Here is a 14,750-nt window from a genome sequence, read left to right as displayed (position 1 = left end):
ATTGAACAGCATCAAAAAAAATTTTTTTAACTTACAAGTGGTACTTAGACAATACAGAAGTTTGCTTCCCCAAAGAGGAATTTTATTTATAGAAAGATGGAGCCACAAGGCTGTCCCTTAGCCCAATACTGGGCTTCACAGATCTACCTTCTCTTTGGAAATTCAGAGTTGGATTCGCTCTGGGGACTCAGCTTACATCCAGAGCCACCTATCTAAGAGGGCCAGATACCTCCCACCAGCCCCCCAAAGTCAAAGATAGCCTGAGCTGGTGTGAGCCCTCAGGATGAGCCCCACCCTGCCCACTACGGTGCCCACTGACAGTGGAGGGAAGGAGGCAGAGGACAGTCCTGGCCACTGGTGAGAGCTGTGGCCATGAGCTACATGCTGCTCTTGGCATCTCCATCTGTGCTGAGGACAATTGTTGATGGGGCCCAGGAGATGGTATTCCACCTGGGTCTGACTCTAGCAAGTCTAAGTGCGTGGTACCCACTATATGTGAAATATTCAGACAGGGTTGCAAGGACTTCAAGTTTATTTTAACAAACGCTCCAACAAGCAAATTTGTTTCAAGGAAAGGTCAGGATTGGTACTGACTGCAGTGCAGACAACTATTATAGAATATCTGGGCCTTGACCACTTTGCACCCAGTAGCAGGTCATACTCCCCACGGCTTAGCACATTTACAAAAACTGTTCACATTGGAAAGACTTCACAAATCACCTCTAAGTGTGTGGCGCAGTCATTCACATCCCAGCACTACTTACACAGCTCCAGCTGGCATCCCTGCCAGCTGGACTCCACTGCTTCAAAAATGGCTCTATCGTGTCCCAGCTTCGGAGAGGCAGCTGGCGTCTCCCTCACAGCCATGCTAATCACCTCCTCCTCCCCGTCCTCCTCCTGGCAGCACGCGGTTGGAGAAGGCTGGGTCTCAGAACCAGCTCATCTCAACGAAAGCTCTTGGAGCTGCACCGCCCCATCACAGGGGTCACACCTTGAAATACCGTTCTTTAGCATAAAAGTTTCTCTAGTTATGCCGATCAACGACTTTGCTTAAGAGTAACAAAGGGAAAATATTCCTAAAGCTTGATCACATTATCGTACATCAAACAAAGCGTACTTTATAATACAGTCCTCGTAAAGAGAAGACATAAGTCATGGCCAAATCAGGGTAATTGTATCTGGAGGGACTGTCCTGTTTTTGCAGTGGCAGGCAGGCTGGCTGTGCTGCACATGTGCTTGCTATAGGCCTGGGAAGCTGGAAGGACCTGGCCAGCTCTGGGGGGTAGGGCAGCAAAACCTGGTCGGTCAAAACCAGCCGGGCCCTAAAAAAAACCACCAACAACAATAACAAAAAACAAACACAAAACTGGCCCGGCCCTTCAGCCCTGAGCAAGGCCTCCCTCTGGCTTCATACTCCAGCTCGCTTGGGGGCCGATACCAGCCCTTGCTGGGGAAGGAAAACCAAGCTGCAGCATAAGCATTCATTCCTTCTCCCTGGGGAAAGAAGGGGGCAGGATCAGGATCTGCCCTTATCTCTAGTGACCCCAACCTTTTCCCCCCTTTATTCTAAGGACCCAGGAATTTTTTCTCAGCTGTTCTTCTAGGGCTTTTTTCCTTTCTTGTTACAAAATCCATAGAGCCTAGAATTTAGAGGAGGCCAACAGAGGAGAGGTTGCCATTACGCTCTGAAGGGCACTGGGGAAGGAGTGCAGGCTGGCAGGTGAAAGAGGACGTTGTCTGTGCAGGAGGAGGACTAAACACTTCTCAGCTGCCGCTTTACCAATATCCTGCAGTGGACAAACTGCTCGATGCCGACCTGTAATTAAACCAGAGTGGTCATCTTGGTGCAGAACCACGTCACATTCTAAGGAATGAGCAGTGAGCGTCCCGATGTTAGCATGGAGCAATTTCAGAAAGGGGTCCAGTCACAAAACTTAAGCACATTAACCTTACCACCTCAGGGACATCCATCTCCAACCCCAGTGAAACCGTAATGAGTCTAACTATGCATTCCACCCTACTCTGTCCATCCTGAGAGATTCTGACAGCGCCCCCTCCCCCCCGCCCCAATGCCTGGTATCATAGACTCATATAGATGGTGAGAGGTCTGAAATTTATACTCCTCAATATTAAACTCTGGGTTGCTTCCTTCTGAACTGGACACGCGCCCCCCCCCCCCCCCCACCTCTTGGCTATAAGGGCTGCCACTGAGGTAAGCTTTTCTCACTGTCAGAGAAACCCACCACCTGGCCCCGTGAGGGGAGCATGTACCCCACACTCCAGTCCAGAGGGCACGCCAAGTGTGGAAAGCCTAGCCCTTGGGCAGACTCTCCGCAGAGTCGTCATGGCCAGAGCATCTTGCGCCAAGGGCCAAGAAGGGCCGTGGGTCCCCTTTTGGAGACAGTGGGGCAGCTCAGGGAACCAGACGGAGAGCTTGGTGTGGGGGCAAAGCTGACGTCTACCTGTGCTTTCTTTAGCAGATCAGAGATAGGAGCACACCAGTCGGGCATGAGCCTCTCCAACTCTAAGGTGATGATGACCAAGGCCAGTGTGGAGCCCTTGAACTGCAGCAGTTGGTGGCCCGCCATGCAGTGCTGCAGCTGCTTGGTCAGGGACGCGACGTGGAGGGAAGGATTCCTCTGAGGCAGCAGCTCCACCACGTGGGGCCAGCCCACGACCACCAGGGCGTGGAACTGGAGATTGTGGTTTTTTAATGTTAGAACAGAAAACCCCATACTTTTCATATATCAATGACCAAAAGTGCAAACAACTTAAATTTTCATCAGGGAACATCGAATGTTGCCCAGTCACTTTCACTTCCATTCATGGCCCCACCAGGGGCTTGAGGCTTCATGCCCATTTTGTGGTCAAGCTGAGTCCCAACCTTGGAGAGGAAAGGCGGTCTGCTTCCTAACATGGCCTTAAGAGGCCCAAAGTACCTAGCTAACAACGTTTCAATGCTGAACAATAGCAGGAAAGTCACTTGTATCTGCTTGATATGGGAAGAAACGGCAACTTGGCAAAGGTGGCCAGTTTTCATAATGAAACAGCCCTTGGTGATATAACCTTCATGCTTCATAACAGACCAAAACCCCATGACATTTCCACACTGCATAATTTTGCCTTACTAACAGAATCATACCCTTAAAGATGACCATCATTCCCTAACTAAAACCAATACCGACTAATAGGATATTTTTAAGTGCCAGATCAATATGGTCTAAAGCCTCAATAAGGACTGTGTGTAGGTGAATCAAGACAGCTAAGTGAATGTGTGTAAAGTGTAACAAGAGCAGACAGCTTTTTATGTACAGTATTCATAGAATGGAAAGTTAAATATTTTTGCAACGTGTATTTAAGAGAAACCATAATAGTGCCGTCTAAAACTCTTTGTAAAGTTACTTTACTGTCCTTTAGAAGTGGAAGTCTGGTGGAACTGTGTTGGATGTAAGGTACATTTTCACTGCTCCATGTGTCATGAGCCTTGTGGGTCACCCTTTTTGTGGTGCATGTGCAAGGACGTGTGCACGCTTGTGCTTGGCCGTCCTGTGTTGTGAGCTGTTCCAAAGGCACAAACGAGTCCAGGGTAGACTCTGCAAACTCCTTGTACTTACTATGTTCAAGAAGTCCAGCGGCGTCCCAATACAGAGGTCCCAGTGCAGTTTGTCCAAAATAGCCAGCTCCATCCTTAGCAACTCACTTGGGGTACAGTCAGAGCCACAGTACTTTATGAAGTCCTCGGTGCGTGGAATTAACTGTACAAAGAAAATAAAGAGCCCAAAGCCCTGTATCATGTCATGGCAGCTTTTGTTTCCTTATCCCCGGGGCTGGACGTCCATGAGCCTTCTAATGGAATTGTCTTCAAGTGACCTGACAGAAAACACTTCTGAAGGAAAACCCAACCCAGATCTAGATGGTCAAGTCCCTAGGCCCCTGGTCGGCAAACTGCGGCTCGCGAGCCACATGCGGCTCTTTGGCCCCTTGAGTGTGGCTCTCCCACAAGATACCACGGCCTGGGCGAGTCTATTTTGAAGAAGTGGCGTTAGAAGAAGTTGAAGTTTAAAAAATGTGGCTCTCAAAAGAAATTTCAATCGTCGTTCTGTTGATATTTGGCTCTGTTGACGAATGAGTTTGCCGACCACTGCCCTAGGCAGTTGTTACAATGTGGAGCAAGTATCACATGGTCACCCTCTGCAGACAGCTTCTGATTCCCAGCTGCACTTCAGCTCCTACCCAGAGGTGTTTGGAGAGAGGGCCTATGCCATCTTCTCTGTTCAGCGGTAGGAACTCACCCAAAGCCCTCCAGGACCTGTTCCTGAGCCCTACCATGACTGCTTGTGGTAGAGAGAAAAAGGAGGCTTTTGAGTTTCATGGTCTGCACCAGACAGCCTCAGTTTTGGCAACACCATAGCTGCAAACACATTCCCTTTAGCCTTGTTTTAAGGCAGTTCGGTTTTGGAAAAACTTTTGATTTTTTCCCCCCCAGAGGGACTAATAAGGCTTGTCTCTTAAGTAAACATTCAAGTACCAAGTGCATTAAAGACTTGGCTCTGCTTTTTTAGATAAATTATTACTGTAACCTTTAGAAATATTTCTTTATAAAGGTCATCGACTTGATTTTTAGTTGGGCAAAGCAACTTTTGGGGGCATAAATTATATTAAACAAAAATTAAAAGTATTTCCATTGAAGGTTTAGAACTGGACACAAGTGACTTCTTCTGTCCCCTCAGACCCTGAGATCAGCTAAGGGAGACCCTGTGGAAGTGGCAGTGGTTCCAGTATACCCAGAGGGGAGGGAGGAGGTCTGGGAAGGGTATTGGGAGAGAATCTTGTCCGGAGCACAACCACAGTGAAACTTAGAAGTGCAGCAAGCCTGACGCTCTTGTGGAGCCTTCTCCTCCACGCCTGCCCCTCTCCGAAAATGGTCCAAGAGTCCCTGAGGACCAGTGTCATGGACACAGTCACATCTTATAGTCTCAAGCACCTTTCTTAGATGTAGTGTCCAGGAGTGGACATTAGGCCACGTGGTTTGGGAGGCCATTTCCTTAGCTCAACAGCAGATGCCTCTGCTTAGTGGGAGGTGGCATCTGGCATCAACCAACGAGGCAAGATCTATTTGCCAGGAGCTCAGGTTTGCTGGGCCAGGAGATGCAGCTGTTCTAATTCTCCATTTGTGGGATCCCAGAGTCCGACAAGCCTAAGAACGGACAGCAGAGCCCTGGCCAGTGTGGCTCAGTTCACTGAGCATCGTTCTGTGCACCAAAAGGTCACCAGTTCCATTCCCGCTGAGGGCACCCAAAAATAAATAAAATAAAGTATTTTTAAAAAAAGAAAGGACAGCGATATCGTGGGAAGTTAATAACTTTTTTTCAAAATGCCCACCATTGCCCAGCTGGTGTGGCTCAGTGGTTGAGCATCGACTTACTGTATGAACCAGGAGGTCACGGTTCTATTCCTGGTCGGGGCATATGCCTGGGTTGCGGGCTCCATCCGCAGTGTGGGGCCTGCAGGAGGCAGCTGACCAACAATTCTCTCTCATCACTGACGTTTCTCTCTCTGTCTCCCTCTCTGAAATCAATAAAATATATTTAAAACAAAAACAAAATGCCCACCATTCCCAAGTACACAGGAAACTTGAGTGCTCCCGTGTTACACCCTTCCATCTCCAAAGGCAGTCCCGAGTGGACTTCCAGAGGTGCATACCTCCTCTTCTTCATTGACCTTGGCAGCAAGTCTCAAGCAAGTGACGGTGACAATGTGGAGTAAGCTCTCTCTCACCTGCAGTATAGAACGACGAGTGAGTAGAAGATGAGTGTCAGAAACAAACTGCGAAGCACTTGTGATCTTTTTCTTTAAGAAGTTAACCCCCCTCCCCGCTTTTTAAAAGACTGATTGTATTCCTCCATAAATAAGTTAGTGGCAGCTTCAGATTTGACCAGTGGGACTGCTCCTGATATCAGTCAGGACAGATGCCTGGTCAGTAGTCCTTTCTTCATCGGGGGACTGACTGGAAGGGGGAATGTGACACCTTCTCAGGGAACCCCCAAGCACACCCTACCTTATCACACAGGAGGTCCTTCCTCAGCTAGGTCCTCTCAACTCCAAGTCCACCCCTGACAACCACACACCACTAAGCCACAGGCACAGGGGTGGGGGGTGGAGAGGGTCCGATTCCAGGTCTCCCTCTTCCAGCGAGGTACTTAGTTCTGAGCATGGACATGGCTCCTCTCTCAAGCAGCCTTGGGGAGCGGAGGTCCCCTCCCTCTCCAACACCCCTCACCGTCCCTCCGAGGGCTCCCTACCGTGCCTGAGGCCAGGAGGCGGCAGCAGGTGGTGAGAGCCAGGTTGAAAGTGCTGTGGGAGAAGAGGAAGAGGTTCCCCAGCCGCCGCAGCTGCAGCACGACCTCCTGCAAAGCGCCGCTGAGCTCCACCTGCTCCAAAGGGGGAGGCGGGATGGCAGGGAAGGTGGCTGGGGGCTGGTCCCGGTCCACCAGTGGCAGGAGCCGCCTGCTTAAGGGGAGCAGCCCCTTTGCCTTAATGGGGGGGGGGGGGGCAAGGACACATATGTAATACCTTAATCAATAATAATAATAATAATAATAATAATAATAGATTTAAAAAATCGCGGAGGGGGAAGCGCCTCCCAGCCGCCCAGCGGCTCAGCGTTGCGGCCCCTTCCCGCGCCCGCTCCCCGTCCTGAGCAGAGCTCCCCGACCCGCAGGCCCTCCCCAAGCACCTACTCGCAGGGCAACCCCCAGTGAGAGGACCGGTGAGTCCCGCCTCGTGCCTCGTGCCTCGTGCGGGGACGCACCTGGGGCTGTGTCCCGGCCCCCGGGAGCGGCTCACCTGAGCGCGGGTGCAGGTGGGGCCCGGCCGCGTCCCGAGCGCGCGTGAAGTGGGGGGTGCAGGTGCTCCCGGGAGGGCCCCGCCGCGGGGACCGGTACCTGGGGGTGGCCGCCCCGCCACAGGCGCGCCTCGCGGCCCAGGGCCAGGCGGAGGTGGGCGACCAGCCGGCGCTCGTTCAGGGGGCCCACCGAGTCGCTCAGCCGCAGCGGGCGCGGGGGTGGCGGCGGGGTAGGGGCGGCGGCGGGGCCTGCCGCTCGCGGGGTCCGCGCAGCCCGCCCCCCGGGCTCCCCCCTGGACGGCGCGGGGAACCTTCTCCGAGGCGGCGGGAGACGGAGCCTAGTGGCCAAAGCGATCCGACGCCCGTCCGGCGTCTCCTCCGAGGGCGGGGACCGTGCGCCCGAAGCCATCGCGAGCGCCGAGCCCTCGGTCCGGAGCGGCTGCCCCGGCTTTTATAACCCAGCGCCCCGCTCCGGCGCTGGGCCGGCGGGCTCGGCGGGCCCAACCCAGCCTCACCTGGGGCGGCGGGGTGCGTAGTCCGCCCCTCCTTGGCACTGGCTCCTGCGGGGAGGGACACCCTCCGGGGACGCGGCCGGCCGGGCGCGCAGGTGGGCGAGGGACCCTCTTGACCTGCCTCCCGCCCGGCGCCCCCCGCCCGGCGCCCCCGCCCATGCTGTCTCCAGCCCGGATGGGGCCGCTGGTGACCCCGCGGGCCCGGGAGAAGGACGCCGGCCACACACCCTGCTCCTTTCCTTAGACAGGTGTGAGCGGAGCTCCTGACTCCTAGTGTGATCTCCTGCAGCGACTTGACCTCCCAGAGTCTCCACCACCTCTCTCTCTCTCTCTCTCTCTCTCTCTCTCTCTCTCTCTCTCTCTCTCTCTCTCAAAAAAAGCGATGATCTCCCTTACAAAACCGTTCATTAATGCATACAATTTCCCACTGAGCAATATTTATTTAACGCCTACAATATCTTAGGCTCTGGGACCTAACAATGAATAAAATAGACGTGCACTTAAATTGTAATCCAGAAATACAGAAGAATACATGGAAGCCCCACAATTTCACCCCAAAGTATATGCCCAACAGAGATGCGTATGTGTGCACAGACACCTACTGATGTTCAGAGCAGCACTGTTTGTGATAGCCCCAAGCTGGATACAACCCCAATGTTCATCAATAGTTGAATGAGATAAATTGTGGCCTATTCACACAACGGTATATCCATACAATGGAATATTGTTCAGTCATAAAAAATAATGACTGATATATGCTACAATAGGGATGGAGCTTGAAAACAGTCTAAGTGGTAGAAGCCATTCACAAAAGGCCACAACCTCTATAATATCACTTATATGAAATGTCCAGAATAGGAAAATTTATAGAGACAGAAAGTAGATTGGTATTTGCCTAGGGCTGGGATGTTGGTGAGGGGGGCAGGGCAAGTGGGCATGACTGCTATGAGTATAGAGCTTCTTTTTAGGGTGATGGAAATGTTTAAAATTGATTGTGGTTATGGTTGCACAACTTTCTATATAGCATAAATTATGGAGTTGTACAATTTAAATTGATGAGTGATATGTGATTATGTTCTCAATAAAGCTGGGTATATATATCATATGTATGGTATGTCAGATGATGTAAGTACTATGGAAAGAGTAGGAAGGGAGATAAGATTGGAGTTGAAGGTTGGAATTTTAAAATACACAGAGTGGCCAGATTATTATGATCTCTGAACGCATAATAATCTGGCCACTCAGTGTATATCCTATATAATAAAAGACTAATATGCAAATTGTTCCCTCCACCAGCAGTTCAACCAGCAGACAAGCCGGCCAACTGCCCATGTCCCCTCCCCCTGGCCAGGCTGGCCGGACCCCACCCAGGCACGAATTCATGCACCGGGCCTCTAATATATACTGAGTGGCCAGATTATTATGCATTCAGAGATCATAATAATCTGGCCACTCAGTGTAGATGGTAGCAGGGCTCACTGAGAAGGTGATGTGTGAGCAGATATTTTGAAGGAGGTGACGGGGTCAGGCAGATATCTAGGGGGAGAGCTTTTCAGAGCCTCAGTTTGGATCTGAGCTTTGTCACTGCCCGTATGATCTGAGCTTTGTCACTGCCCGTATGTATAAACTTGGACAAATTACTTACTTGGTGCTATGCCTCAGTTTTTTATCTGTAAAATAGTTATTCCTATTTTCTTTTAAAATAACCAATATACCTATTTCAAAAGGTTATTATGTGAATTAAATTAATTTTTAAAAAGAAAGTAAAGTACTTAGAACAGTACACTGGCATGAAATAAAATGCTTTTTAGCTATTTTTATTAGTTCCTACTGCAAGTGCAAAAGCCCTTGCATTCTAAGGTAGAAGCATGCCTGTGATGACATGAATCAAGGAGGCCAGGTGGAACTGGTGCAGAACACTGAGCAAGAGGGAAGATTGTAGGACATGGGAAGAAGGGTTGTAACATTTACACTGTGAGATGGAAAGTCGTTGACAGGTTTTGAACAGAGAAAAGACACTATCTGATTTATGTTTTAACATTATCACTCTGGCTCCTGTGTTGAAAACAGACCAAGAGGGGATAAGAAAGCATGCAAGGAAAGCAGTTTCTGAGCTGTTGTAGTAATATAGATGAGCAATGGTGGTAGTGGTGAAAATGGTCAGATTCTGGTTCTATCTTTGAAGATACAGAGAACAAGCACTGGATATTGGGTATGAGAGAAAGAGACTGGTTTTGACCCAAACAATTGTCAGAATTCTGGTTACATTTGTGATGAGGTAAGTTCTTTGACGTTTGGTGTGGGGCAGGTAGGAGCGGTAGGGATGGATACTGGGGGAGGGATGGAAATCAACCTTTCAATTTTAGACACAATAAATTTGAAATGCCTATTACACATCCAAGTGGAGTGGTGTTCAGGGGAGTGGTTCAAATAAGAAAGACGGTAGATGGATCGTTTGTTCTTTCATAAAAATGTATTGAAAACCTACCCTGTGCCAGGTCCTATTCTCGGTCCCATTTTAAGTTCTGGAGATACTAGTGAGAATGTCGACAAAACACCTCACGGGCCTCACCTTCGAATGGTGAGAGATCATAAACAAGTCATCAATCAAGCGCAGTAATGTATCTAGTCTTTAGCTCTTCAGATGGGGGCACAATGTACAATTGCTATTGGAGTTTTTCTTTTTGTGTTTTTAAAAAAATCCTCACCAGAGGATATTCCTTCCATTGATCTTGAGAGAGAGAGAGAGAGAGAGAGAGAGAGAGAGAGAGAGAGAGAGAAACATCCATGTGAACAGGGAGCGGGTAATTGCAAGGGCTGCTATTGTTTTTTTAAATATTGGAGTATTGCAAGAGCCAGAAGATGGGGCTTGTGTTAGAAACGCCTCCTTTTCCCAACTAGTGACAGCCAGGCATCCCCGCCCCCAACGAGCCTGAGGTGTAGCGCTGCGAAAAGGCAGCATTGCGCAGGCGCAGTCTGTCTAGCGTCCTAGGAGACGGACTTGAAAGCCTCTGCGCAGGCGTAATTCAAGCGGCGGAGGAAGCCCGAGGCCCGGGAATGGGGCGGGGCGAGCCAGGAGTGCGCCTGCGCACAGCGCACTCTCGCCCGGGAGCCGCAGTCTCGGGAGCGCCAAGGCGGTTTTTCAGTTATCTTCGGCCCGCCGCTCCCGCGAACCCGGCGTCTTTGGACTGCACCCTGGGCGCGGACGTCCACCGGGCACGGGAGAGAGCCACGATGCCGGTGAGGAGAGTGGCTCAGCTTCTGTGGTTCCTCTTCATCTCCGCGGCCTGGCCCGGGGGCGCGGCCGTTGCCATGGAGGCGCGGAGCAGGCTGGCGGGCGGCCGGGGTGGGGCGGGGCAGGGCCCGGCCCTGGGTCCCGGGCCGTTGGGGAGCCTGGTGGGTAGGCCTGGGATGCGCGAGCCTCCACCTGGCCTTGGGAAGGACCCGGGGCAAGCTCTGCTCCCTTTGTCGCTGCTGCATCCCGCAGGGCCTGCGCTGCTTGAATGAAGGCGCTGTGCCAGAGGATGCGCTCTGGCTTTCAGCTCTGCCCGCTGCGTTGGGCATCTGGGAGCGGCCACCGAGAGTCGCGTTTGGATGCTCCGCACCCCAGAGGATCTCCACAGCGGAGCCAGGCTCCGGAAGCCAGCAAAGCGAGGGCTGCCTGCTCCTACTCCAGGCCCCTGACTCGAGCTGTCATTTCTCTTGTGGCGCCTTAGCTTACAGTGCAAGGATGTAACCCCTAGGTGTCTTTGTGGGTGAGGGGGTGGGGGGAGGTATGTTTGTCTTGTGCACTTAGTACAGGGGTGACCGTAGTCCAGTATAGGATCATGGAGAACACCTGAGCCATGGCCAGTTATTTGATTGTTACGAGGCCTTCGACAATTATTTAATCTTTCTGAGCCCTTAGTTCCCATATAATTTTACTTTTCCTCATGGGGTTATCAGGATGAAATAAGATACTGCTCAGGAGAAATAAAGGACAGTGCTTGCCACTTAGCATTAAATACTCAATATTTGTTCCTTGTCGTTGCTTTCAAATTGTTTTATCAATTCATTCAATACATATTGGGCACCAACCACATGGTAGGCACTGGAGATACAATATTGAGCAAAACCAGCCTGGTTCTTGACCTTGGGAAGAGAGAAGCTTGTCTTCTTGGGCGGAGGTCAAAACCATACATGTTTATAGAGACAAGCCACTTAACATTAATGAAGTCAGTTGGTGGCATACAATAGATAGAAGTAGGTTCTGATTAATTGTAAAGTGTTGCCATGTAGGACTGCTGGCTTACAGATGTCAGATCATCTATTTTTTTTTTTTTTTCAAGAGAATCTGAAATTGTTATTTTGTGAAAATTTTTCAATTTTTAACTTTTAGCAACTAATTAAAAAGACTTTCATTTTTTATATATATTTTTATTGATTTCAAAGAGGAAAGGAGAAGGGGAGATAGAAACATCAGTGATGAGAGAGAATCATTGATCGGCTGCCTCCCGCATGCTCCACAATGGACCTGGCATGGACTGGAAATTGAACCATGACCTCCTGGTTCATAGGTTGACTCTCAACCACTGAGCCACACTGGCGGGGCCAAGAGATTTTTAAATACTATGAGCCAAACAAAAGACATCTGTGGGTTGAATTCAGCCCCTTGACTACCTGTTTGCAACCTCTGGTGTAGACACAGAAAAACAGACATTAATTAAACAATGAGCTATCAAAAGTGTAATTGTACCAGATGTAAAAGAAGTGAGAAATGCTCTCAGGGCCTACACAGGCATGCCTCGTTTTATTGCTCTTTATTGTGTTTCACAGATGTTTTGTGTTTTTACAAATTGAAGGCAAGACCTTCCACCAGCAAAAAGATTATGACTCCTATTGCATTACTCTATTACATTACTCGATTTATTGTTGTGGTTTGGAACTGAACCTGCAGTAACTCTGAGGTATGCCTGTACAAGGATTTGACCTACTCAGAGAAGTCTGCCCAGGTGAAGTGGATTTTGAGCTGAGATCTGCAGTATAAATGAAGAGGAGAGTGAGGAATGTTCTAGGCCAGTGGTCGGCAAACCGCGGCTCGCGAGCCGCATGCGGCTCTTTGGCCCCTTGAGTGTGGCTCTTCCATAAAATACCATGTGCGGGCGCGCACATACAGTGCGATTGAAACTTCGTGGCCCATGCGCAGAAGTCGGTTTTTGGCTCTCAAAAGAAATTTCAATCGTTGTACTGTTGATATTTGGCTCTGTTGACTAATGAGTTTGCTGACCACTGTTCTAGGCAGAAGGAACTACAAGTAAAAAGGTCTGTGGTGAGAAGGATCATGGTGACAATAAAAGGCCTAAAAGAAAGCTGCTGTGGCTAAGAAAGCCAAGCACGGTAACTTGTGAAATAAGACAGGAGAAGTAGACATGGGCCAGGACCAGATCTTACCTTAAGGATTTTTATTTTTATCCTAAGATCTGTGGGAAACCATTGAAGAATTTTAAGTAGGTTGTTTCTCTAATGAGTATCAAACAGTAGTCATACTAAAACATTTTCCTCTGCTGCCATTTTTTCCCTTTCTGTCTTTCATTTATTGTTGTCTTCTATAAAGAAAATAGACTATATGTGGATGTATTATATGATAAAAAACATTTTACTAATTCATTATAAAAAAATAAAAGTCTCAGGAGAACAGAGGACCTACTACTTACTATATTCTTGATGATTAAAGTTGTTAATTTTGTTCACATGTGTTTTCCTACAGGTAGGAAACTCAGGAAGTCCGGGACTTTTGTGCAGAATGACAATAATATACTGATCACTTCTGCTTGAGTAGCATTTACTATAAATGTAAATTATATTTTCCCTCCCCTCATTAGTATTGTAAAAGAAACTTCTTTTTCACATTTTTAATACACTTTTTCTATGTAGCTGTAAGATCTTTAATTGCATTTAACAGATATTTATGGAGTACTTACATGTGCAAGGCACTGAGATGGCAAAGTAACCTTTTTCAAATTTTAAACATAATCTGTTGAAGGTAAATGTAAATGTGCTTTTCATGATCTGTAAATATTTTCTCCACCAGATCAATAAATCAGAGAAGCCAGAAAGCTGTGATAATGTGAAGGTGGTTGTGAGGTGCCGACCGCTCAATGAGAGAGAGAAATCCATGTGCTACAAACAGGCTGTCAGTGTGGATGAGATGAGGGGAACTATCACTGTACATAAGACCGATTCTTCCAATGAACCTCCAAAGACATTTACTTTTGATACAGTTTTTGGACCAGAGAGTAAACAACTTGATGTTTATAACTTAACTGCAAGACCTATTATTGATTCTGTTCTTGAAGGCTACAATGGTGAGTACTTTATATAGTTCACTTTTTAAAAAACTACTTTATTCTGGTATTATTAGTACCCCATAAATTCACTTATTGCAATTATAGTTTGATGAAATACATACAGTTGTGAAACTATCACACAATTCAATTTATCACCCCCAAAAGTTCCTTTATATCCACTTACAGTCCCACCCCCAGGTAGCAATCGTCTTGCTTTCTGTTTATGGTTTCACCTTTACTTAGAATGTCATATAAATCAAGTCATACACTATCTCATCTTTCTTATCTGTTTTCTTTTACTTGGCATAATATTTTTGAGGGGCATTCATGTTGTAGCATCTATCAGTAGTTTGGCTCCTTTTTATTGCTAAATATATCACCTTTTATGATCTTTGATGGAAATCTGGGTTATTCCAATTTTTTGGCTATTATACAAAATGCTGCTATGAGCATTCTTTTTAAGGCTTTGTACAGATACATTTTAAGGTTTTTCTTGGGTAGATACCTAGGAGTGGAATTGGTGGGTTGTATGGTTAATGTATATTTATTTTATTTTTATGAAGTGTATATTTTAATTAATTGGGAGAATAGATAACAACTTGTTTGGCCAATTTTTTCCCATTAAATTTTTTTTATTTTTCAATTACAGTTGACATACATTATTATGTTAGGTTCAGGTGTGCACCCCAGTGATTAGACAGTACATAACTTACTAAGTGATCACCCTGAGAAATTTAGTACCCATTGACACCATACATAGTTATTAGAATATTATTGACTATGTTCCCTATGCTGTATTTTACATCCCCGTGACTATTCTGTAACAACCAATTTGTACTTCTTAATCCCTTTTTTCACCTATTCCCTCAACCCCCCTGCCCATCTGGCAACTGTCAAAATGTTCTCTATGAATCTGTTTAGTTCTTTATGAGTATGAGTCTGTTTCAGTTCTGCTTGTTTGTTTGTTATTCAGATCAGTTAGTATATCATTCATTTCTTTTTAAAAATATTTTTATTGATTTCAGAGAAGAAGGGAGAGGGAGAGAGAGATAGAAACATCAATGATGA

General features: G+C 47.7%; 2 protein-coding genes across 2 annotated transcripts in view; one reads left to right on the top strand and one right to left on the bottom strand.

The window, feature by feature from the left end:
- Positions 1–1,658: 1,658 nt before the first annotated feature.
- On the bottom strand, positions 1,659–7,253 carry CCNI2 (cyclin I family member 2). Its single transcript, XM_054716740.1, is given in 6 exon segments — positions 1,659–1,816; positions 2,463–2,693; positions 3,615–3,755; positions 5,704–5,778; positions 6,303–6,431; positions 6,945–7,253. Coding segments are annotated over 6 exon segments (1,023 nt in total). The 3' UTR covers positions 1,659–1,678.
- A 3,216-nt stretch (positions 7,254–10,469) lies between these two features.
- The window catches only part of KIF3A (kinesin family member 3A), a 45,661-nt gene continuing 41,380 nt past the window's right edge, over positions 10,470–14,750 (top strand). The window contains exons 1-2 of the mRNA XM_028148652.2: positions 10,470–10,596; positions 13,427–13,700. Coding sequence (XP_028004453.1) covers positions 10,591–10,596; positions 13,427–13,700 — 280 coding nt within the window. The 5' untranslated portion in view covers positions 10,470–10,590. The remainder of the gene's footprint in view (positions 10,597–13,426; positions 13,701–14,750) is intronic.

The sequence above is a fragment of the Eptesicus fuscus genome, chromosome 6, assembly GCF_027574615.1.
Source record: "Eptesicus fuscus isolate TK198812 chromosome 6, DD_ASM_mEF_20220401, whole genome shotgun sequence".
In the NCBI taxonomy this organism is placed as follows: Eukaryota; Metazoa; Chordata; class Mammalia; order Chiroptera; family Vespertilionidae; genus Eptesicus; species Eptesicus fuscus.
This window is presented reverse-complemented; position numbering and strand designations above follow the sequence as displayed.